The sequence below is a fragment of the Lissotriton helveticus genome, chromosome 8 (genome assembly GCF_964261635.1).
Source record: "Lissotriton helveticus chromosome 8, aLisHel1.1, whole genome shotgun sequence".
In the NCBI taxonomy this organism is placed as follows: domain Eukaryota; kingdom Metazoa; phylum Chordata; class Amphibia; order Caudata; family Salamandridae; genus Lissotriton; species Lissotriton helveticus.
In genome coordinates this window covers 1,036,101,880-1,036,127,880 of record NC_136069.1, presented here as the reverse complement: position 1 = coordinate 1,036,127,880, position 26,001 = coordinate 1,036,101,880, and the positions used below count along the sequence as shown (strand labels likewise).

General features: G+C 43.5%; 1 protein-coding gene across 1 annotated transcript in view; it reads right to left on the bottom strand.

The window, feature by feature from the left end:
• The window catches only part of LOC144771860 (uncharacterized), an 85,055-nt gene that overhangs the window by 11,042 nt on the left and 48,012 nt on the right, over positions 1-26,001 (bottom strand). The window contains exons 3-4 of the mRNA XM_078656117.1: positions 16,836-16,954; positions 5,828-6,020 (exon numbers count right to left, since the gene is read on the bottom strand). Coding sequence (XP_078512243.1) covers positions 5,828-6,020; positions 16,836-16,954 — 312 coding nt within the window. The remainder of the gene's footprint in view (positions 1-5,827; positions 6,021-16,835; positions 16,955-26,001) is intronic.

Genomic DNA, 26,001 nt, shown 5'->3' with positions numbered 1-26,001 from the left:
AAGGGCCAGAGCCGTCAATTGAAAGTCAAAAAGTACAAATAAACGATTTCCATCAAGCTGACAGAACAGATTGGTCTTGGATACCAAACGTCTTGTGTAATAAAACTACCTAACCCAGATCCAATCTTTTCCATAACCCAGCGGAATGAAACGCTCCCCCAGAATCAAATAACTAAATCAATAGTTTCAATTTGCTCGTGGAACGTGCATGGCTTTCGAGAAATGGCCCACGATTACGAAACCGGTGCCTTCTTCCAACAACAAGACATCATTTTGATCCAGGAGTCTTGGAAATTGAAATCAACCCCTGTCCAAGGTTTCAAAGAACATCAAATATATGCAGAAAGCCCCTCCATGCACGGCCATCCCCGTGGCGGGTTGAAACTTACGTAACCCACAAATACAACTGGGTATCAGAGGAGATAGAAGTGGGCCTGAAGTGGGCCCAAGTGACCAGAATCACCGAAGCCTCGCCATCGAGGATCGAACCATGGAAAATGTTAATATTTAACGTTTATATCCATCCTGATAAAACGGCACAAATAGAAAAACACGCAACGTTGTTGTCACTTATCAAGGCCATGCAAAGGACCTACCCGCAATACCCTCTGGTCCTCTCCGGGGACTTTAACAACGCCCTCATTGACCAAAACAAGGCAAAGGTGAAGATGACGGGAAATAGTAGTGGAAAAAAATTTGCATCCAGATTCATCGAACATGGACTGACAATCCTGAACGGCAACACAAAGGGGGATATGCCAGCAGCTGTTACATACCTGAGCGGCAGGGTCCACTCAATAATTGACTACTCCATAGTAATCAACGAGTTAATCTCCAGCATCAAATCATTTGGCATAGAACATCGAGCAGAAAGTGATCACTTCCCACAAATACTAACTTTGAATATTGCACCAATTATGGCGCCAACAACGACCCCCCTTCTGCACCATGCATCAAAGTTTAATCTGAGAAAATTAAAATGGCATGGAGAGGGGTTGGGCAACATTACTGACTCAGTTAAAGCCCATATGGCCAACCTAGGAATTCAAAAGAAGGAGGACCTAGTACCCAACTGGGAGCAAATAATTCAGGTCCTGCAGCAAAAGTTCCCAGCAAGGTTGGGGAACTACAGCAACCCCAACAACAAGAAGGAGCCTTGGTTCAACTTGGACTTAAGAGCGAATAAAAGAAAGGTGTCCAAAGAGGTCCGAGCCCTCGCAAGCCAAAAAAGTCGTGTATGTGGAAAACAAATCTAATCTGAGGAGAGCCAGGAACATCTGGGTGGTCTGATGGGATTTCTATGGCCCAGTAAGACTCTTTGCTCTCTTTCACACATGTGCCCGTGTGATTGCCACACACTATTCAGGACAGGACACCACCTTTGACCTGGTCGTCTCTTTCTGTGTTTTTCAAGTTGTTGTAAGGGGCATGAGCTGACAGGTCGTAAAAATATTCCCCTTTTTGACCCTCTGCACATTTGTTTTTGAGCCAGGAACATCTACAAGAAGGCACTCAGGGCCGCAAAGTACTCATAGAAAGAAACAATATGGAACAAACTGTTAATTGCGGGAAAACATCCTAACAGCCGGGTCTTTTGGGGTATCATAAACAAGCTTAACCAAGGGGCAAAACTCCAACAAGAAGCTGGGGTTGGAGCAGAAACCTGGATCAGACATGTGCAAAATCTATACAGCAACAAATATATAGGTCATGTTAAAGATTCAGGGGCAGCGAAGGTTAACATGGAGGAACTAAAAGGAGTGATGAACAGGGAATTTAGGGAACCCGAGCAGGAACTTCCTCCGAAGGGGCCTACAGACCTAGTTGACCTAACCACCAAAAACGAATTGAGATCAATAATTTCAAGATTAAAGTCTGAGGGTGCAGCAGGACCAAACGGGCTGCCAAACGCGATCTTCAAGCACGACCCGGACCTGTGGGCAGAGACCCTAATGCCCCTGTTCAACCAAATATATAACCGAGCCGAATTACCAGCCTCCTGGAAAGGAAGCATTATACACCCAATTTTTAAGCATGGTGACCACCGTAACCCCTCAAATTTTAGACTGATATCACTAATAGACGTAGAGGCTAAACTCTACGGCTCCTGCATCCTATCCAAATTACAAGCCTGGATATCAGAAATAAAGATTATGCCAAAATTCCAAACAGGATTCAGGCAAGGAATGGGAACAACAACCAACCTAACCTGCCTGTCTATCCTAACGGACCAAGCAATAGCAAAGGGCACCCGTTTGTATGCATGTTTCATAGGCATCAAGTCCGCTTTCGATCGGGTGAACAGAGAGCGCTTGTGGAGCAAATTAGACAGCTGGGGGATGCCATACCAACTTTTAAGAGCCGTCAAAGCCCTACACCACTGTACTTGGGTAAGAGTGAAGTTGGGAAATGGTGGCAGTACAACCAGCAGCATCCAAACACACCAAGGCCTAAAGCAAGGCTGCGTATTAGCCCCCCACCCTTTTTAACCTTTTTCTCTCCGACCTAACAAATGCGATCGAATCTGCAGACAGCCATCCACCATCATTGGCAAATAATCCAATACATTACCTACAATATGCGGATGATATTGTATTATTGAGCAAGACTCCGTTCGGCTTACAAAGAGCCATTAATAAATTAACCTTGTATTTAGAACGGGAAAGCCTAGAACTTAACAAAGAGAAAACCAAAGTGGTCCGTCTAGTTGACCGGCAAAATCTAAAGTACAAATGGAAGGCCCAAGGGGCACCAGTGAAAGAACAAGAGTACTATAAGTACTTGGGAATCACAATAACAAGAGGAGCAAACTACAAGGACCACAAAACAGCACTAAAAGCAAAAGCACAATCTTTAATCTTTGCGTATCGCTCCCTAAAGGAAAACATGGATTGCCCCAACCATAACCATCTTTTAAAAGCGATTGCAGCGCAGATCATGCCTACTTTATTTTACGGCCTGCTTGGAAGCATGCGATGGTGATCCCCCTCCTCAAAAAGCCTGGCCTAGACCTCGAGGCGTTGGCCAATTATAGGCCTATCTCTCTCCTTCCGGCGCTGGCCAAAATCGTGGAGAAGCATGTTCATATCATGCTCTCCACTTTTCTGGAAACCAATGACCTGTTGCACTCCACTCAATCTGGCTTCCGCCCCAATCTGAGCACCGAGACGGCGCTCTTGGAGGTGTCTGAAGCCATTAAGGAGGCTCTGGATTCAGGAGGCAAAGCTATGCTTGTCATGCTTGATCTGTCGGCGGCCTTTGACACCGTCCCCCACAAGGGCTCCTCGCCAGACTTCACGACATCGGTCTGAGGGCGACGGTGTTCAGCTGGTTTAGATCATTTTTGGCTGGCCGTCGACAAACGGTCTGGGCCTCTCTTAGCTCTGCCGAGATGACGCCTTTGGGAGTCGGAGTCCCGCAGGGTTCTGTGTTGAGCCCGACTCTTTTTAACATCTTTATGACTCCCTTGGCGGCACTGGTGGAGTCTTTCGGGGCCCAGATCGTCTCATATGCCGATGATACCCAGCTCCTCTTTACGAGTGGGAAGGAAGAGGATTTCGACGGAGAGAGTATTCGGGAGTGTCTTGGGGCTGTTTTCGAATGGTTTCACCTGAACAGCCTTAAATGTAACTCAGATAAGTCTGAGGTACTGTTTTTTGGCTGTACCTCAGACCCTGATTGACAGAAATGGTGGCCGACTAATATGTTCCCCCCAGCACATGCGTCCCAGCTGGCAAAAAATCTGGGAATTAAGATCGATAATGGTCTGATGCTGAGATCTCATATCCTCGGTCTTACGGGCACATGTTTCGGCATCCTCAAGATGCTCCGGAAGTTTCTTCCTCTGCTCTCAGAAGAGCACAGGAGGATTACGGTGCAAGCCTTAATTGGCTCCAGATTGGACTACTCCAACCTCCTCTCCTCTATATGGGCCTACCGGAGTATCTTGTACAGCGGCTGCAGGTGGTGCAGAATTCTGCTGCACGTGCCATTTTTGGCCTTCATAGGTGAGCCAGAGTGTCCGGCCTTTTGCAGTCGCTTCATTGGCTGCCTATCTGGAAGCGGATAGTTTTTAAGGCCTTGACTCTGGCTCATAAGGCACTTTTTGGCTCGGGAGCTAAATATCTTCAACGCAGGCTTGCGTTTTATCGCCCGGCCCGATCTCTGCGATCGGAATCCCTGTTTCTTGCGATGGTTCCCCAAGTAAAGAGGACCCGCATTGGAGGGTGCTCTTTTAGGCTGAGGGCACCACAGCTCTGGAACGCCCTGCCATTGGCTTTACGCTGCACCTCTAATCTGATGTCCTTTAGGAGGGGCCTTAAAACCTGGCTTTTCACCCTCTAGTATGTTCCCTCCTGTGTCTGTGATGTTTTTATTTTTCTGTGTTATGTTTTTCTTCTTATGAGCTGCCAATAAAAGCGCCGGGACACTCCAATGGAGTAGCCGTGCGCTATAGAAAACAAAATTAACATAACATAACAACATAACACGTGGTGTGGCAAGGAGGTGGAACTTTTAAATGATCTACAGATTAAAATTTTCAAAGCGGTTTTCAACCTGCCTAAATCCGCCTCAGCCTCCCAAGTCAGGCTAGAATTTGGATTGCAAAACCAGAAGTTCCGGAGCATGAGCGGTTTCGTGAAATTCTGTTGCAAACTTAGATCTGCAGATCCAGATACATTGGACTGGCTAAGCTGGGAGGAAATTAAAAAACGGGGGGAATCTGAATCTGCGAACAATTGGGGAAAGTATCTGATACTCTGCCTGGAAAAGTTAGAGCTGGAAGCCGTCTGGAAATCTGACACCGATAAGGCAAGTCTAAAAAAATTAGTTAACTCAGCAGCAAAATGGAAATCCTTTTTGGAAGACAAAGAGTTATTGTCAAAACGTCGGCATGCCTGGACCATCATGAACTCCTTCACAACCCCAAAAATAAACTCATATTTAACATCCCACTTTAGTGGTCATCTCAAAAAGGCTTTTATAGCTTATCGGATGGGAATGCACGTTACAAAGGATTTACTACCGGCGTGGAAACCATTACACCAGACGACCCAATGTCGCCTTTGCGGGTATAAAAACGAAACCCATGTCCACCTTTTCTGTATATGTCCGGCCCTGACAAGCCAGAGACGACTGTTATTGAAATCCATCTTCAATGTGTTAAACATTCGATCTTGCAGACACGCAGTCACAAGCTGGCTCGGAAGTACCTTCATAATTCTAGCATGCCGTGGAGTTAAATTCTTGGCAGAAGCAAGAAAACTCTTAGAACTAACAGAATAGGAGGACTCCCAGTTGGCGGGCAAAAAGGGTCATTCTAACCCTCGGATTTCACGAACGCTGCCACAAACAAAATAGAGGCCGAGAGACAATAATTTTAGCATTTTAATAATAAAATTGTACTGTTATTTATTATGTGAATTTTGTAACAATTTTAACAAATTATGCAAATAAAACTTTTTGACTTTGACTTTGTTATTCTAGAATACCTCTGCTTTAGCATGGTTTACTGTGGGTATAATTTAGTAAGTGGACCTCGTATGTATGTATGTATGGACCAGATGTACTCTGGTTTCCATTTTTGTTTTGTGTAATTTGGCAACTTACTTGCTTTTCCACTTCAACACTTGGGCCTTTTTATGATGACTGTACAAATGGTGCATTTAAGGCTTGCACAAGTGAAACCTCTAGAGGAACTTGTTCAGGCCCATACAATTAAATGGGCATCACATGTTCTTTGGTTGTCCTAGCAACATTTGCCTCTTTTCTGTTTCCACTTGCTCATTGCTATCCTTTCTGCTGTAATAGGGTATCATGGTGTTACCTTGTCGTTCTGTGCGTTGTACCATCCGCGGGGATATTTGGCAATGCTGTCCATATACTGTTCAGCCTTTTGATAGTCTTCGGCCCACTTCTGAACTCGATACTGAGGCTCGCACTTTTCAATTCTTTCCAGTATGTTTTGGTTCTCTCTGGAGACTTTAAGCAGTTCCTGCTCTCTCTTCTCTTTGTTCAAACTGTTTGTATGAAAACATAAGCATTGAAAACACAAATATTTTAAGTCAGAAATTTATTTTTAAACGCATTTTTATGAAAAGCTTCCTACAACAGAATTTTTAGAGTCAAGATGAATGAAGATTGATTATAGACTGAATAATTGAGAACACATTATACAGTCCTTGATGATGAAGCAATCACTGGTTACACAAAGATGCAGCAGGATGCTAGACCACACCCCCACTTATAGCACCAGTTTCAGACCGATTATGGCCAACCCGGTCAGTAAAGACACTCATTACCTATACCACCATTTAGTATAAGTTAAAATGATTTTGGTGAAATGCATCCATAATCTTACTGCAGTTCCCGCAGTGCAAGTGCCAAGAACCGCAAAGAAAAAAACAACAAAGTATACTCTTACTGTCACATGGTCACCAGGCCGGACTGGCCGTAACGGGCACCAGGCATTTCCCCAGTGGGCCGGAGGTGTATAGAGCTGTTTTTGTTTCTGTGGGTGCCGGTTTAGTCACTGGGGGCTGGTTTTGCAGCAGTGCTGCAATATTGGCCCCCTGTAACAAAAGCTGAAGTGGTGCTTCTTGCTAGCGCCCCCCTTCCCACCTCCCCACCCCACCCCTGCTCCCCTGGCCAGTTGAGCACCAATCTGCCAAGGCTGGTTGCTGTTCCCAGTCCGGCCCTGATGGTCGATGACAGACACACGACAACCAGCGACTTACTGAGCTCATACTACAACCATCTGGGCTCTTCCTGGTCTAACAGGTGTATACGTATATGCACATATTGTACCATAATATAATTGAATTTGCATAACGTTTCAAAGCCCATTGAGGAGCACCAAAATTAATTATTCAACGGGTAGCACACAACACCGTGGGGAGTCCTTGGTGGAAAGGATATTTTATTTAAGGTAACTCTACATTGGGAACTTTTTTGTGTCGATGCATAACATTTTTTTTGGGTGCTTACCAAATATATTTAAATCATCCTCGTGTATTGTGAATGGAACTTTGACCTTTTAAGTGATGTCAGTCTGGGAGGAGAGAACTAGGTTAACCAACCGGCAGGTTCATCCTCAGCTCCGCTTTTGAAGGAGCTGCATTGGTTGACAGTAAAAAAAAGATCATTTTTTAAGATCTGCTGCCTAACGTACAAAGCGGTACACAAGGGGGTGGTGATGGACGGAGCATCTGAACCAATCAAACACTCACACCCAGTCAAAAGATCTGGGTTTAATCCATCACCGTTCTTTAGCCCACTCTGCCACCCCAGTTCAGACATGGCCATATGCAAATCAGTCTGACCCTGTGCCTCATGGGAACAGTCCAGCCCGAACTGCCAAGCCATGCCTTCCCTGTGCCGGAAACAAGCTTGAGGCACAGGGTCAGACTGATTTGCATATAGCCATGTCTGAACTGGGGTGGCAGAGTGGGCTAAAGAACGGTGATGGATCAAACCCAGATCTTTTGACTGGGTGTGAGTGTTTGATTGGTTCAGATGCTCCGTCCATCACCACCCCCTTTTGTACCGCTTTTGACCGCCATAAGTGTGGCAGGGTATGCTCAGACGTGAGTCCCTTGCTCACTTTGCCACTGGATTCAAGCAATCCGGGCTGAACACGGCTGTAATGCCAGAAACCGGTCCTCTGAAGCTTGTTTCCGGTCCAGGGAAGGCATGGCTTGGCAGTTCGGGCTGGACTGTTCCCATGAGGCACAGGGTCAGACTGAGTTGCATATAGCCATGTCTGAACTGGGGTGGCAGAGTGGGCTAAAGAACGGTGATGGATCAAACCCAGATCTTTTGACTGGGTGTGAGTGTTTGATTGGTTCAGATGCTCCGTCTATCACCACCCCCTTTTGTACCGCCTAATGTACAAGGCAGTTAAGGAAACTGGCCCTCTGTATTTATGGAATAAATTACGCAAATACATTCCAAGCAGGAACCTCAGATCTAGGGCTCATGATCTGCTTCAGATTCCTCGTATTCGGCTGGTCCGGACGGGAGGCAGAGCCTTTTCGTTCTTGGCACCAAAGTACTGGAATCAACTCCTGCTGGAACTACGGAAAACTACAAGCTACCATGTTTTTAGGAAGCAGTTGAAAGCGTATCTGTTTTAACTACTGGCTAGTCTACTTTGTACCTTTCTTCTTTCAGGTTGCACGTCTATCTGGATAGCGCCACGATGCCCCAGGGTGATGTGAGCACTCTATAAACTATTAAACTAAACTAAACTAAACATGGAGAGGACAACAAGGTGGCAGATATTCCCCTGGATGGTCTGCATAGAAATAGCTAGAAACATCAAGTGCAGGACACACACTCACTTGCATACTCACAGCTTACAGCAGAGTATGTGCCATCAGACACTCACATGCTAATGATGAAGGGATTTAAATTAGAGCAAAGAGATACATTGTAATGAATGGCAAGAAGATGTGAAAGCCAAACAGAGGCTATTTTCGATTAAGCATTAAGCATTAGTGCTACCTGCCATCTGCAGAATGCAGGACACAAGTCACAACGAGGTCAGAATAAAAAGTACTCCAGCAGCTAGTACTGCATTCTCAATAGCTAAAAATAATTTTGTGTCAGACTCTGCAAGCAATACAAGTAATGCTACGCCACCATGAAAAGGCAGAAAGAACAAGAATTTGCCATGCAATCGGTCTCGTCTTTGGGACCTTATATGTATTAAGCTATGCAGCACATTAGCCTGGGTGCTGAAACATTTATTGTTCTATAACATAGAGGGAAAGTAAGCACCAAACTGCGTAACACGCCAGGTATGGGAACACATGGAGAGAAATATTGCCTTTCAGCAGGAAATGGTATACTCCAAAGCTCTGTTTTTAATATAAAATCAGGGCCTTCGGTGGTCATATCACTGAAAATACAAGATTTAAAAAAAATATTTTTGCCCACGGGTGCTCGTGGAAGACAATTTCTATGGACTGGAATCTAGGGAGTGCTAAAGTGATTCTGGCATTTTACTGACCTCTGCTGGTCATTTTCTATCAAGAAACTTAAATAGAGGCAGTTGCCAGAAAAAAGAAAAAAAAGAAAGTCACTTAGCAGAAAGCAATTCTGGTATTTTACTGACCTCTGCTGGTCGTTTTCCATCAAAACAGTTAAATAGAGGCAGTTGAACAGAAAATAAAAGTCCCTAAGCAGAAGCAGACAAGTCCTAGGGCTGATCTCCAGAGCCGACAAAGTACATACACATATAAGTATATACTAAAGTATATTCAAGAGGTCTTGAATGCGCGACCTAAAACCACAGAATGTTTGATAACACTTGCCCTGAAAAAGGAAATACATGCCTGCCAGACATGACACTAAGGCCAAATCTACTATGATTTTGCATCACTTTTGTGGCACAACCCAGAGACAAAATAATGTTTGCATTTAATAAGCCACGCAAAGTCACTTTGCGTCTTTTAGTACATTTGAAGTAATGCAACGCAGAGCTTAGCTCTGCCTTTCACTACTTTGGATTGGGTAGGCGTTACATGGGTGAAGCGTGGGTGTTTCCATGCATCCACCCATGTATTTTGACGTAAACCCAGATTTACAAAGACCTGTAAACCCAGGTTTGTGCCAAAATGGAGTGCCTATCCGACATAGCGTGTAACAAAGAGAAATATGTTTATTAAGAGCAATATGCCTCTAAGGATTGTTGTTGTTTAGGAAGGTGTCCCTTCCTGAACAAAAAGAATCCTGCTGCTAAATGCAAGCATTGTTGCACTATGGTGCAAGGGTGCCTTTGTTGGTGCTAGGCAGAAATGCTCTATATCTTTATACATACGAAGACTTTCTTCCTCTTGCTTTCATGCAAAGTGGTGCAGCAAGTTCCCTTGTTGTACAATTTGTGTGAAATAATAGTAAGGGTGCCCCTAAATGGTTTAAATGGGCAAAAAGATGACATACCTAACTAAAACGTAGATGAACTAAAGAACCACTAACTGATATCAACACACAGCTGCAGAATGCAGATAGTGTGCTTTGTTATTACACCCCAGCTGTTTAGCAGATGTGCTCAAGAGGAGTCTGATGCCAGTAGATGCAGTATCCAGGTAATTTAAGATAAGCTAATATTGCATGTAATCACAGGTAGTTTACTGAAATTTGTTCAGGGAGCCTCAATTTGATTTTCCTACTTAGACTGTACATTTGTTAAGTTTCCTCTTCAGGTTTCGAAAACAATGTCATCCTGTTGGTATGGACACATACCCTTGTCCTGAATACCCCTGCTGCAATGATGTCTGTATCCCTGGTGCTGACTTTTGTTGTCATGGGTGAACATGGATCATGCATGTGCATCATGACACAGGCCTGCCTCATGGATTACGGTGGTTTTGAACAAAAAGGGGTGCGAAAAAACTACCCCCATAATGGTGAAAGTCTATTGCCTTCGCCAGTAGTTCAGTATCACTAATGCGGTGGTGGCGGCAGCATACCGTGTAATGATCAGTAGAAGTGAACAGGCCTTGTATTAGTGTTTTTTGGACTGAGGCTTACAGACTCACTCATGTGAATATCTGCTTCTGTATATTTAACTCTCCCTTGGCCTAAATCAAGGTAGTATTTAACGATGTGCAGTGCATGTATGTAGTATGCATGTAGTATGTGTGCCTTTGTATGGTACAATACATGGAAGATGCTGGATTCCATTTTGGGAGACCCAAGGCTGATTGGAGGAGCATGTGGAGGTGGGGGAATCCACCTAGGCAGATTTGTGAATTGCTGCATTCCGTTTAGCTTGGTGGGACACACACTGGAGGAAAGAGAGCCAGGCTCTCCTGCACACTTCAAAGGATGCTCTTCGATTCACACACAGGTCACTGAAAGGCGGTCTCAGAACATCTCAGGAAGGAGATGGTCTGATAAGAGAATTATAAAGAGAAACGCTGAGGCCCTGGGGTAAACTTTTGATGCACATATCACTTTGGCTAACATCCAGGTGTGAACCTCTAGTCACTCCCATTGCCTGTGTTGTTGGGCAGTCAGATCTGTAGTCTCTCCTGCTGTGACAGACTGCTTAATTGAAGAAGGGCGGGGCAGAGGAGAGGGCACTTTAAGTGGAAGCATACCACCAGCACAAACCTCAAAGGCTCATAACCTAAATAACATTTGGTGTCTGGAAATGTACTATAAAACGAGGAATTTGAGGCCCCCAAAACTGACACCCATCAAGCAGCCAGACACGCTGTGTGGGGAGAAGCTCTGAAAGACTTCTGCCTGTGACCAGGACTGGGTATTAAGGCCTGCCAGTCTCTTAGTTGGGTGAGGGGACATCATCTAGGGAAATCTAAGACCACCTGCCCGTGGGGCTGGAAGCACCACTGTCTGCCTGCTTGCCAGCATGTATTGTGAGGAAGAGGAAAGCACTGGAGAAAGTGAGGTCTAGGGAGGGGAGGAGATCCTGATGAGTGGACCCCTGCAGCGAGGTGTGAGGAGATGGGTGCTGCACGGATTAGGTCAGTGCCTGTGTGCCGGTTCAAGTCAGCATCCATGTATGCCAGAGAGGGCCGCCTTGAAGTTATCCATGACGTTTGCTGTGCCGATCAGGCTGTTGCCTGTGTGCAGGACATAATGTGCCGACCCCATAATCCAGAGGAGGCTGCTGTTAATTTTCCTGTGTCGATCAGGGTGTCGTCTGTGTTCAATGTGTAAGTCGGTAGCCCCATATGGTAGAGAGGGCCACCATGAAGAGGAACCTTATGCTATGCCGATCAGGCCGTCGTCTGACTGCGGAGCAGGTTTGGTGACCAAATATGTCAAAGGGGGCCAATGGAGGAAGCCAAGGAGCATAGCCTGGTGGATGCCATCATCGCGAGGAGAGGTCACCATGGTGCCCAGTGCTGGCCAGAAGCCCGACTGAGGATAGATGTTACAAGCCTTCGAAATCTCCCCATCCCCCCATCTGTGGGGAAGCCCCAGGTCACCAGCCCACAGCCCCTGCAGAGCCATGTGTAATGCTCACCTTGTGGTAGCCCATGTACTCACTAAAGAGACGCTCTCAGAGAATATGGTCGGACAATCCCTGCTGGTGCGGATGAGATTGAGTGAAGGGCCAGGGGCCCTTGTCTGTCAAATAGTGCTTCAGTGCTGTAATACTTTTGACTTTTCTAACAGAGTTGGAGTGGGATTCCTGAGACTCAGACTTAATGGGTCCTAAACTCAATGTTGCCTATAGTGATTGGGGAATAACCACTATCACTAGTGCGAAGGAAGTGGGATTCAGGGGACTTCCACTACACACTACAGCCCTGACCTCAGGGGCTGTGTGTATGGTTTGTGTATGCCATGTTTTACTTTGTGATCATATACAAATACTACTTTTGTCATAAAAGAAAGAATTTGACTAGACAAGCATTTATTGTTGCTATTGAACATATTTTGAGTAGTGAGCCTATGTTCACCTCCTTGTGTTGGTTCCCCACAAGAAGTCTTTAACTGCTCAACCTGCGCTACCACTGACAGTCAAGTGCTGAAAGGGCACTTAGCCCAGCTGCACAGGATTCATAGTAGGTCAGATCCCAGGCCATCGGCAGTAAAAGACTGTACCTCAATGGTTGGGCGCAGTAGCTCCTGCTTGCTCTGTGGCCTTCTGTATGGGTTCTCACAATTGACACCGCTCCCAGATCCGAACATCCGAACCAACTCCTAACCTGGATTGGTTGGATGGTCAGATCAGTAAAAACAGTAATGTGCAAAATCCATTTTACGAGATGGAAATGTTTTTCTGATTTATAAATCTGGTTTTGTGACCCATACCAAATCGTAATTTTTAAATTATGTGAAAAAAGCATTCCTTCCACCTTGTGATTCAGTATGATATGTGCCAATGGTTTGCAACCACAATTCGTGTCGCAAACCACTGACCAGTTGCCAACTCCTCCAAGGAGGTGGCAATTGATTTGCAAAGGAAAGAGGGCCCCCTTAGGACCATTAAGGATCTTTCGTTGTTTAAAAAAAAAAAAGAAAAGTTCCCTGTTTGGAAATGCAAACACAGATGTGGTGGTCTACTGACCCTTGTCGAAATTGTGACTGGCCTAATTGATAGTCATTAGGCAGGTGGTTCTGTGACGCCTTGCAAATGGTGATTTTGCGAACCAACCTAATGGTACATTGGTTGGCTTGCAAGACCAAAGTAAATTTGCAAAATGTCAGAGCAGAATTTGCAATGATTTTTTGCAAATGGACCTTTAGTGCATCAGCCCTTTAGTTTCTTGTTTATGTTTGCTTGAAAACAACACATCTTTAGTGGTATGCAAGTTCCCGATTGCACATTAAGGAACTTTCTTCTGAAAATGAATCTAATCCCCCACATAGCATGTGGAATGGGGTAAGATAATTTGATGCTGATGCTGCTTATCTGAAACCTTATGTATAGAAACTGTATCTAAATAATGTGTTTCTACCAAATAAGAACCTGTCTTCTTCTAACTGGGAGCCATTTTTTGCCTTGTGTTCTGGTAAAATAATTTGTATAAACAACAGGTGCCACCTGCAGACCCAAGAGAACAAGGGCATATAACATCAGCATGCAACGTAGTCCTGTTATATATCAGTTGAGATTATAATTTATGATTTATGCAATACTAAAAGTGTATTATGAGGCCCACAAGTCAACAAAGAAGGTGTAAAAACACAATCATTTTCATATAAAAAAATTCTCAGATCCTATGTATTTATATGAAGCATGCATATTCAATAAAATCAGTGAAAGTGTTCAGTGTTGGGTGAACAAAGGGGCATATTATCAAGACTGGGTGATAAAATTAACGCCGCTTTACCTGCAGGAAACTGCCGCTAAAGTGGCGATAAGGGGCTTGATAATATGCTCTATAGAATTCCCATAGAAACCCAGTTTAGACATCTAACCTGGGCTTCCATGGGAATTCTCTAAGGCATATTATCAAGCTCCTTATCGCCACTTTAGCGGCAGTTTCCTGCAGATAAAGCGGCGATAATTTTATCGCTCAGACTTGATAATATGCCCCACAGTCACTTGACCCAAAGGAGATAAAACTTGTTGCTTCGGTAATTAATCACTGTAGATTTTTGCCTATTATTTAGAGTGGGTGACTACACACCTCATGAAATAATCACAACTCTTGTTAGGGTGAACCCTCAAAGTCACTATATAACCTGAGTTCAGTCCACTGGTGGTTATGGCACAGAGGAGCAAGACTTAACTTAGAGACAATGAGTAAAGTATGGAGCACCCAAAACAGTAGTAAAGTAAAAATTCAAAACAAAAAATATCCCAAACAAAATTGGAAAAAATAGAGTATATTTTAATTACCAAAATGACACCAAAATGACAAAATTCCAATAAGAGGAACCAGCGATATGTATTTTTAAAGTTTTAAGTAGATATAGTGGCAAAAATTACAGAGCACCAATGTTAGTTTATGGTCCCATTGGACCGAGACTTATGCATATTTTGAGGAGGACATCAATGAAGCACAGGTCAGATACACCAACTGAATTTATCCTGGTCAATAGTGTTACCTTTTCGCTTAGTCGTTCAAGTCCCAATCCACCAAAAGGCTAAACTTCTCAGGACCTTAGGAAAGGTATTGAAGAGACTCACGGTTGTCAGGCAAAGGCCAACAGCAGGGTTTAGTCTAGATTCTGTTGCCACGGGTCAGCAGGTACACCCAAGGAAAGGCTTCATGTAGCTTGTTTTCCATCCTTGAAGCTTTAACAGGAGGTCAGCCATATTATATCATATTCAGGGATCCCGTCTTGTCACAGACAGCGGGTCCAGCCCTTTTCTGATCTTCTGCAGGCCTAGAACGTGTTCTGGAGTGGGTGTCTGGAGGTGCCACATGTATTTATGCCTTGGGATAGCTTGTGGTTCGGAGTGACTCCTCTGTATGCCCTAACCAATAGGGTAAAACCTTGCAGGGCTAACACTAGCCACTTTTGGCATTTTCAAGATAGCAAAAGTCTTCAGCCAAACTAAACTTGGACACTGAGGGCTGGGGGTGTGTGGGGAGTGTACTATGACAATCCTCGCCTGTAGGGCAAAAGTAGAGTACTTCAGTAACCAGACAGTGAATGCAGAAGAACTATCTTGTATCCTGTTCTCTCCCTTTTCAAGGGTGCCCAAGGGTATATGTAAAAAACCAGGGCCAGAAATCTGGTAGGAAAAAAGCAGATTCCTTAAGCAACCACATGAATCATCTTGTCATACTGTTCTCTCCCCTTTCAAATGTGCTTCAAGAGTTATATATGAACTCAGTATACCTGTCAAGCAGAATTTGATACTGTAGTGTCAAAAAGGATACCCACAGCCCCCACCATGCAAATTCAAAGGGTTTCAAAGAAGTCATCTCTGCACATTCAGGCCAGCCTATTGTTTGCTTCTGAGATGCATTTCACACCTATTCAAGACTAATTACTAGTTGGGAGAAGCTAGAGATCTCATGCAAACAGCCTCTAGGAATGTCAGGCACTGAAAAGGTAAGTTTCTAAAAGTTACGTTCCCCTAATATCTGTTAAAAATCTTACTTCACAATTGAATTGGATTAGTTATAACTATTAAAAATAGTTGTTTTGGTCCCATTTCTAAAATAAGGTATTAGTATTTTAATCTGTACTGTGGTTTTCTACATAGGGAAGGTAGGCCTGCTACAGTGAAAAGTGCTCGGGGTCCTGGCGAGGGCCATTGGAATTATGCAGCAAGGGTGGTCCAAATTATGGAGCAGGGTTATCAAAATTATGCATCAAGAAAAGGAAAATTATGTGGCGTAATGTGGCACATTTTATGATAGTATTACTTACTTATTTTATGATTTTTACACTTGTAAACAATGTCTGGACATAGGTTTTACCTCATTAGTACCAGTTTAGCACACAAATAGAGCAATAAGCAACTGAAAGAGGACCAATCAACCTTTGCAAAGGGCCTTCTACTGCACTGCAACATGTGTAGTGTTGTATTAGTAACTTCTGAGCCATTTGAGCTAGAATCTTTTTTTTTTAATCTGCAGCTCATGCATAGTATAGATCATGTAGCAAATGTGGCAAATTCAGAATTATGGGAAAAACGCAGCTGCCTCACAATTGTATATTTGCAGTGGCCCTGGTGCTTGGTACTGTAAGAACATGCTAACATTACATTTCTACATGCCCTACTTGTAGATAAAATGCATGCCGCCTTCTAGGCTACAATATTTATATAGGGTGACATTCATAATCAAAAGGGAGGCATTTACCTGTCAAAAAGTGTTTATTTGACAGGTTGTAGTGCATGTTTTGTACTGTTACAGTCAAGCTACAGTGTTAGGCTTGAAGCCATGTCTGTACTGCCACTGTACTGGATAGTACAACAGGTGCTGTAGACTACTTTCACATTTAACTTCCAGGCCCTGGGTGCACTTTGTACCGTAAACAAGGGATTTATATCCAAGTTAAAAATGCCCATTAGGAATATGCCTATTTGAACATGTTTAACGTAGGGAGAACAGACATGTTACTACTGGTTAGTAGAGGTAAAATTCATAAAAGACAACACAGATTTAGCAATTTCCAGCAAAAGGTAAAAAATCCAGAGTGACCATGCTGAAAATGCAGATTTCTCATAAGTGACATGCTGAATAAGTATTCAATGACACACCATTAGAGTCGATGGTCATGTCATACTACTTACTTCCTGTCATGCTTGTGGGGATCAAAGAGCATGCACATGCATATCTGCTACTCCTTTGACTCTGCTGAATGGCACCATAAAATGAATGCATCCAGGCCTAGTTAATTTAGATGTTTCATGTTCTTAAGGGATTAAGCCGAGCATGCATTACCTTTTCAATTCATAATTGTTTCTGTTATCAACTCCTCCTTTTGTTCTCATGATACAGGACATCTTCTCCATTAGCAAACGATTGTCTCTTTCAATGATTGATAGGCGTTCCTCCTCCAACTGTTGGTATATAAAAACACATACCTTTTACATTTTTTGCTGGTTTCATTCACATATATTGAATATCTGTTTATTTCTCAATTAAGAAAGGCATTTGCAAAGCTAAAAATATTTCTATTAAGAATCAGCTTGGTTAGTGAAATTGGAGGGGTGTGAACTTCAGCTTTCCCAACAATCTCTCTGGCATATCTTGTTAAAATACATTAAATGAGAAGCAGGACATAAGGAGTGCGTAAGAGGCAATGGAAAAAAAAAAGAAGTGTGGATTGTTAGAGATACTTAAAAAACAACCTTTTGTAAGCTAATTAACATTTTTGAAGGCCTTCAAGACGGATGAGAGAGTGGGCATTTTAATCAGTGGGCATGTAAAAATCCCAGGTGAAATCCGACTTACACCTCACAATACCCGACTGAAACCACTTGCACCCAACTAGTTACTACAGAATACATTCTTTAGGGGGGTGTATCACCCCAAACACACCACCTGAAGCCACACCCCTGTTAAGAATGTGTGCTGCCTGGATAATCCAGCGATTGAGCAGGAGTTTCTTGCCATCATCCCTGGGAGGAAGACTGATCTAGTGTGAGTTGGGCAGCGTACAATGAGGCCAAATTGAAGTGGTATTGCGTATGTACTCCCAGTGATGTCTGTGGAGGAGTCTCCAACCTGACTCATGGGTGGATGAGGGCAAATGTGCCTCAATTGAGAGTTGAAAGATACGGGGGCGTGGCTTGGCGCCGTGGGTGATGGCGGCGCCTGAGTGAAGCTCCGCCGAGGTGCCGGGAGCCTTACCTCTCATCCCGTCATGTTCCTGTTCTAACGACTCACACCGCTTTCGGAATACCTCAGCTACGCGGTGGTGCTTCTGCGGACGTTTCTGAGCAACGGTGGCGAGGATAATTGTCGCTCTACCTTCGCGGCTGCTCCGGAGTGCGCAGGCGCCATTTTGCGCGTTTTGACACGGAGCGCATTTTTAAAGGAGACCGAGGTCGTTTTCTGCCCGGACCTCGCATGAAGGTTGTCTCCCTTCCGGATTGACTGCGCGACTCTCCAGTATCCAGATATGCTGCCTCCTATCTGTGGTGAATTGCACATGAGGTAAATCTAATTCCTCTCGTAGCGCGGCCGCCATTTTGTGGGCTCTGCTGTCTTTTTGCTCAACTGAGGGGCTGTTCCTCCTCCTGCTGCCCAATTTGACTTTCAATGTATCCCATTTCTTATGGTTAATATATGGAATGACATCTATCCATGTTTTCTTATGTGGCTGCCTGCAGGGATGGTAGATTACGTACTATCCTCCTTAGTGCACATAATTACATGGGATTTGCCTTAATGTAGCAGAAGCCTTATACATCTCTCCTTTCAACTTACCGATGATTGGTGATTTCCCCTCCTAAGAGGTCTTGATGACTTACCTTCACCTTTGGAATATCAGCGCATTTTGAGGATCTTGTCTGTGACGAACTTGGCTGCACGTTCCCACCATTTTGCCTTTTGCCCTTCTTGAGTAGCTCCTCCTCACTGGAGTTGTTTCCAGCAGTTTTTTTTTTTTTTTTTTTCCTTTTCTTTTTCTTCGCCATTACCAACTGTCACTCATTCTTTCTCCCTCCATATGGGCAAACAACAACTTATGTCTCGCTCTTCTTCCTCCAAGGCTTCCACAAAGGTGACTTTTATTAAAAATTCGAAAGTCTTCTCTGCCCTCTCCCAATTAGAAGACTCTCTTTCACCCTCAGGTTCAGAGGAACTAATGGAATCACCGTCTCCTATCGCAGTGGGGAAGACCACTGCCAAGCGGGTAAAAAAAACACCTCTTTCTCCGCCTAAGTCTCCATCTCCTGTTTCCATGGAGCTGCTCTTGGAGGAAATACGCTCTTCCCGCCCTTTTCTTGAGGAAATTGGAACACTTCGCCCTTTCATGGAGGAGACCAACGCCAAGCTTCAAGTTCTCACAGACAATTGGTCCCAAATTGAAACGAGAGTATCTTCAGTGGAACACTCTGTGGCGTCTTTTCAAGAATCACAAGCCAAAGTTACACACTTGTCTTCACAAGTAGGAGCACTTCAAAAGCAGGTGGAGGAATTGGAAAATAGAGGCAGACGCAATAATCTTCGTATTTACGGGCTTGCGGAAAATCTTGAAGGGTCTGACCCGATTGCCTTCTTTAAAAACTTTCTTCCCAAACTACTCCATCTCCCACAAGATACATCTCTCAATATCCAGCGTGCGCATCGTCTGGGTCGTTTACCAACGTCCCTCTCCATGTCACAAAGGCCCAGAGGCGTTATCCTGTATTTCCTGGAGTACACTGATCTTTTGAAAGTTCTAGCAGCGGCTAAAGCTCTTCCTAACTTGACTTGGTTGGATTCTCCATTATTCTTCGCTCAGGATTATGCCAAAGCTACTGCCAACCGTAGGAAAGCTTTCCTCAGCATGAGAGAGGATCTTCGCGCCATGGGCGCTCGATATGGTTTGTACCATCCATGTCTGTTCAAGGTCACTTATAACAACAAGACCACCACCTATGAGGATCCCCTACGCTTGCAGAGTTTCATCAATGCCCATCGTACTTCTACTATGGATACCTCTGGTCCTTCATCTTCGGCTCCTGGCTGACTGTTCCCACTGCACGCTTGTTTGGAACCTCGCGCTCTTCATTGCTATGTTGTTGTTGGCCTCCTGTTTTCGGCTGATTAATTGCCGTTATTAGTTGCTTTGTGCACTATCCATGTGCTCCATTGTTCTAGCTTCCTCCTTTTTTGATGTTTCATGTTTGCTTGTTTATACCCTTCTTTTTCATATCCTGACGTTTCCTATTAAGTTCGTTTCCTCATCGTCATTTTTGCCACTGCGTTTTGTATTGTTTTGTATTGCTCTCTCAACTCTACCCTGTATTTGTTTCCACAGGAACCCATTGATCCGTGATGACTTCTCCCCGGTTCCTTGCCCGGCTGTCCTCAGTTGTGTTGCCTTCCCTACCTGGCTCCTTCCCCCCTCGTCTTCTTCTCGTATTTTCACTTAGTAGGTATGTTTTTTTCATGTTTTTTGTACCTTTTTTGTTTCCTGTCCCTCTTCATTTCTCATTCCTTTCTCCGCGTACTTCCTGTACTACCTTGCGATGATATTCTTTTCTCTTCCGGTTACCTTTACTCTTTTACTACTGTCTTTCTTTTCTATTCCTTCCTTATTTCTCCATTCGTCAACACCCCTTTCTTATCTCCTACTCCTCCCGTTCCTGGACCTCTCCTATTTCTGATTTCATTCTTCTTGTACATTTCTCCCTTCTTTCTCCTTTTACTTATATTCATCTATTTCTCCTTTCGATCACTCCTTCCTTTATCTACAACTTCTTCTTTTTATACTTCTCATTCTTTCATAGAAGCACTACTCACCTACTTTATGCATTTTATTTGTAACCTATGTCTTTGAATTTAGTTTCATGGAATGTTAAGGGTATTAATTCACCTGTTAAGCGACAACGTATTTTATCTCACTTGGCCAAATTAAATACTGACATTGCGTTTCTTCAAGAAACTCACCTTTCAGATACAGAATCTAGTAAACTTAAGAGAGGGTGGGTGGGCGATGTATTTTTTTCACAGGGTGATGGGAAACGTAATGGTGTTGCCATTTTATGTCGTAAATCACTTCCTTTGTTGGTTGTGTCTCAAGAATCTGATACTAATGGTAGATGGACTCATGTCAGACTATCACTTAGAGGTGTTCCAATCTCTCTCCTTAATGTTTATGGGCCCACGACGGGTGAACCACTTTTTTGGGCTGACCTTTCTCCCCGTATCACTCAATTCATGGATGATAACTTCATCCTTGCGGGAGACTGTAATCACCCTTTCGACCCTTTTTTGGATAGGAAATCCGATGCTACTTACATTCCCACCAGACCTCACAAACTGTTTACCCATGCTATTTCGCAACATAAACTTGTTGATTCTTGGCGTTTATGTAACCCAACTTTGCAAGAGTTTACATTTTACTCCCCCCACCATCTCTCTCAATCACGGCTTGATTATATTTTTGTCTCACATGCCCTCTCTCAAACTTTACAGGCGGCAGAAATTGGCCCAATTTTACTTTCGGATCATGCCCCTGTCTTAGTTCGTCTTGATGTTTTACCCAAGACTGAGGGTCCCAAAAGATGGCGTTTCAATAACGCTCTCCTTCTAGATCCCCATTTTTCTACTTCTTTTTGTACCTTCTTTGATGAATTTTTCCTTTTTAATGATGTCCCACCTATTTCGCAACATACTCTCTGGGATGCCTTTAAGGCAGCTGCCCGTGATTTCATTATTACCTATGTTGCTAAAAAACGTAGATCTGCTCGTCACCTTACCAACACCCTTCTTCAGGAAATTAAGAGATTGGAACACGCCTATTTCACCTCGCACTCTTCAGATAGTCTGACATCGTTGGTTGCTGCCAAACTTAAGTTTAACGAGAAATCTACTGAAGATGCTTCTTTATATTTGCTTAAATCTAGTGCCAAATTTTATGGTGGTCGGAATAAAGCTGGAAAGATTCTTGCAAATTATTTGAAAGTTAAACAAAACAAAATAACCATTGAATCAATATATGATGCTGATGCTCAATTACATCACAGAGATGCTGACATTCTTGCTACTTTCTCACACTTTTATGAGTCCTTATACACCTCAGACACACCTTCTTCCCCTCAGAGTCTCGCTCATTTTTTCTCTACTATTCAAACCCCTTCTTCTTTCCCTCTTGACCTTTCCTCCTTGGAATCTGATGCCTCGCAACAAGAACTGCTTAATGCCCTTAATCATTTAAAACTGAACAAAGCGCCTGGCCCTGATGGGTTCACTGTTGAGTTTTATCTTCATTTTTCGAAGCTTCTTATTCCGAAACTCCACTCCCTGATCCATTCTTTTACTGATTTAGGTGCATCCTCTGGCACCTTTTCCGACGCCCACATTTGCCTAATTCCCAAACCAGGAAAGGACGTCCAATACTGTAAAAATTATAGACCCATTTCCCTCGTAAATATAGACTACAAAATTTTTGCAAAACTACTAGCTCTTAGACTAGATCATCTGCTCCCTGATCTCCTCGGTGATGAACAATCGGGTTTTTTTAAAGGCCGTTATATAACCGATAATACCAGACTTTTATTCAACATTCTGTCGAAATCCTCACACCTACACTCTCCTCTTGCGGCCATTGCCTTGGACGCGGAAAAAGCGTTCGATAGAGTAGAATGGCCTTACCTCTTTCACACCCTTAATTGGTTTGGTTTTGGCCCTAAATTTTTGTCCCTGGTTTCGCTACTGTACTCTCATCCACGTGCTGCAGTTTTCGCTAACGGCCAAGTCTCTCCTTATTTTGATCTTGGAAGAGGTGTTCGTCAAGGCTGTCCTCTTTCGCCCTTTCTTTTCAACCTGGCCTTAGAACCTTTTTAATCTAAACTCCGCCAAAACCCCAATATTCATGGCTTCCACACTACTGACCTTTCCATCAAATTGGCTGCTTATGCAGACGACATTTTACTATTCATCTCTAACCCTATTGTTTCTATTCCCGCTTTTTTAGCGGAAGTTCAACTTTACTCATCAATCTCTGGTTATAAACTTAATAATGATAAATGCGAGATTTTACCTTTGACAAAATTCACGTTTAAGAATGACTTTAGTACCTCAAACTTTACCTGGAGTCCTTCTCATATTAAATATTTAGGTTTGCATATTACCCCTTCGATCCCTTTGTTTAACCAAGTGTATCCAGAAGCTCTCTGATCTCACTGCTAGGTGGCACCCTCTTTACTTATCCTGGTGGGGTCGCCTAGATACGATCAAAATGATGCTTTCCCCTGTTATTCTTTATACCCTTTCTAATATTCCTGTTGCGATTCCAGCTAAATTCTTAAAACAAGTTAATTCCATTTTATCTTCCTTTCTTTGGAGTAAGCGTAAACCCAGGATGTCTTTGGCTCGACTCACTTGTCCTGTTTCTGAGGGAGGAGTTAACTTTCCGGATTTTTCTTCCTATCACAAGGCTTTTCTGCTACGTCAATCCTCTTTCTGGTTACAGGATCCTGACTCTCCCTGCCCTTTGTGGACCAAGGTAGAGCGCCTGTTCCTCTCGCCTTTCTCTTTTGCCGAATGTATCTCTTTTTCACGTAAACCTGCCTCCATTCTCACTCCTATACATAAGTATACCCTTAAACTCCTCCTAGCCTCCAAACCCCCGCCTCCTGTCTGTCTCGCCGACTTCCTCTCCTCCACTATCTGGCATAATAAGTACCTTTTGATTCGAGGTAGGCCCATTCTTTGGAAATCTTGGCGAACTAAGGGGCTGCTTTGGGTCTCACAATTGTTTTCCAACTCTGTCTTCTTATCTTTTCATACTCTCCGTCACCTTTTTCACTTACCTCTCTCTTCTCTTCCCCAATATCTTCTACTTAAAGCATCAGTCATGGCCACATACGATACCCTTCCCCCTTCACGTCATCCTACATCCTCTCCTGATCCTCTAACCCACCTTCATTCTACTTTACTTACCTCTCCAAAAGCTGCACTCCTATATAAACATCTTCGTACACGCACTCTCCCTAGACTCAAAACCAAGGTAGAGGAACAGTGGGAGACTGACCTCTCCTTCTCTTGGCCCATTTCCATTTGGGATAAGATTTGGTTGAAGCTTCGCAAATCCTCCAGAGCTGCCTCCCTCACGCAATCCCTTTTTTTTTATCTATAACCGTCTACTCCATACTCCCTCCACCCTTCATAAACGTTTTCCCACTACACCAGATACGTGTTGGTCATGTGCTTCCCCGAATGCTACCCTGTTTCACATGTTGTTCCTTTGCAAGAATGTTCATGCCTTCTGGTTACAAGTATGGGCTCAACTCAATGTGATATTTTCGACCACCATTCCATTTTCATACACTCATATTTTTCTAGGTAGCCTCTCTCCTTGTTGGGACCATACTGATCTTCGTGTTCGAATTGTTGATTTATTAATAGCAGTTGCATTTCAACAGATCACGGTTAATTGGAAATCTACGTCAAGTATTACATTTAAGGCATGGTGGTATAACGTGTGTCATAACCATAGATTAGATACTGCTTTTGTTTTCCCTCCACAGATGGCTACTAAACGTGCTGAGTTATGGCTTCCTATTACCTCTTATTTAGACAATTGTACAACCCGTTCCTTTCGTCCTCGACCTGCCCAGCAGGAAGTTCCTAAACCCCCTTGATACCCTTCCCATTTCTTCATGTTCACTTAATCCATTTACTGCATTGTTATATTTGCATTTTCTTCTATTGCATATTTACTGTATTTTGTATTCCTGCTTCTCCATGATTCGTTTTTATACTATGCATTGTTTATTTTCCATTGTATTGCTCCTGTATCTTTTTATTAATCTGTCATCGTATGATTCCTCTTCCCCTTTTACCCCTTTTTATTTTTTATTTTCCCTACAGTACTTGTCCATATTCTGTACCCTTACCATGCATTTCTTTCAATAAAACTATTTGAACTGAAAAAAAAGAGAGTTGAAAGATACTGGAGTAAGTGGGCAGACAGATGAAGCTGGAGCTGGGCACAGTGCCTGCAGTAGAGAGAAAAAACACACAAGTTGGCCTCTAGCGGTGTGTGAAATCTGTGTAATTTGCTTTTGCATAATTATGCAAAATGTACATGAAATTAAGCGTCATTATATAAAATGCAATCAGGCATTTAGCTCTATACTTAAGGGCAAAATGTGTCCTCATGTCTATTTTAGACCTGTGAGTGCATTTCACAGTAAAAAAATAGTATCAAAAACACAAGTGGCACAAATAACAGCCACTAGCGTCAGGCCATTCGCATTGTTCCTGCGCTCCACTGCTATCATTTTACTGCGAACTTGGGAAAATTACGAGATATGGCAGAATGGAGGAATTATGGGAAGTTCACATAACAAGCGCAACAAAAAAATCCTGAAACTACATGAATTACACCAGCATAATTGAAATTTTGCCCGGGCAAATTTATAATACCATCAATCAATTTATAATACCATGGAACACAGTGTACACCTTGTGTTACACTGCATTTTATGGTTTTGTCATCGAATCTTAAGGCACCCAAAAACTGCAAATATAATGCATCCCAAGGGTGACCCCTGGAACGGGGGAGATCCATACCTTATTTACCCACCCTGCATTTCGTGAGGGAGTACAGATCCTCAACTACGTAGTTTACTCCTTACTCTGGGTCCTTACTGGAAACTGATTTTTTATATTTTTGGGCTACAATAGCTACGCCCAGAGAAGAGGCTTACTGTAAATGGAGTCAATTAGCCATTTATTGAATTGAAGTGCTAGCTTGATTGTGATTGCAAAGAGTGCACAGAAAAATAAAATTGCATTCACTTTAGTACAACTACCATTGGGGTTATCAGTAGCGGAAGGATACTTTTTTGTGTGTGTTGACCCTGAATGTCAGGAGGAGGATAGGTGCTGCCCACAGAAATCCATCCATTTATACACAGTTTTCCCATCAGAACAGCGTTTTCCTTTTCCTATGTGTGGAGGCACTTTGCTACCTGAGACTGCAATACAGTTGGCTACTTCACAACTTCCATGCCCAGGACACATCATTTGTAGACCCACTAGGGCATGTGAGAGAGCTACATCTTAACACGCTGCTGAGTTATGCCCTGAACATAGGAGTGAGTTTTTCTTAGGCTAGGACAAAGCCACCTCAAACTTGTAAAGTTCTGCATACCTGTGCTTTTGTTGCGGCTGCTTCATCCATACAGATGCACCAGGTAGGCTGAGGCATCTATCCAGAGAATGCTAACCCGAGTTTCTAGACGTTACCTTTGTTACTAACCATAGATTGGAAAAGAACTCTCTAAGAAGGTATTCTTCAAATGCAGGTGTGTCTCATGCAGTCTTATGGACCCGCTCCCCTGGACCACCAGGGCATTTGAAGAATAACCCTCCACAAAGTGCCTCCTCAGAACAGGCCATGCTAGGCAGGATTACTTTGGCTGTCTCCAGTGAGGAGTAGCTG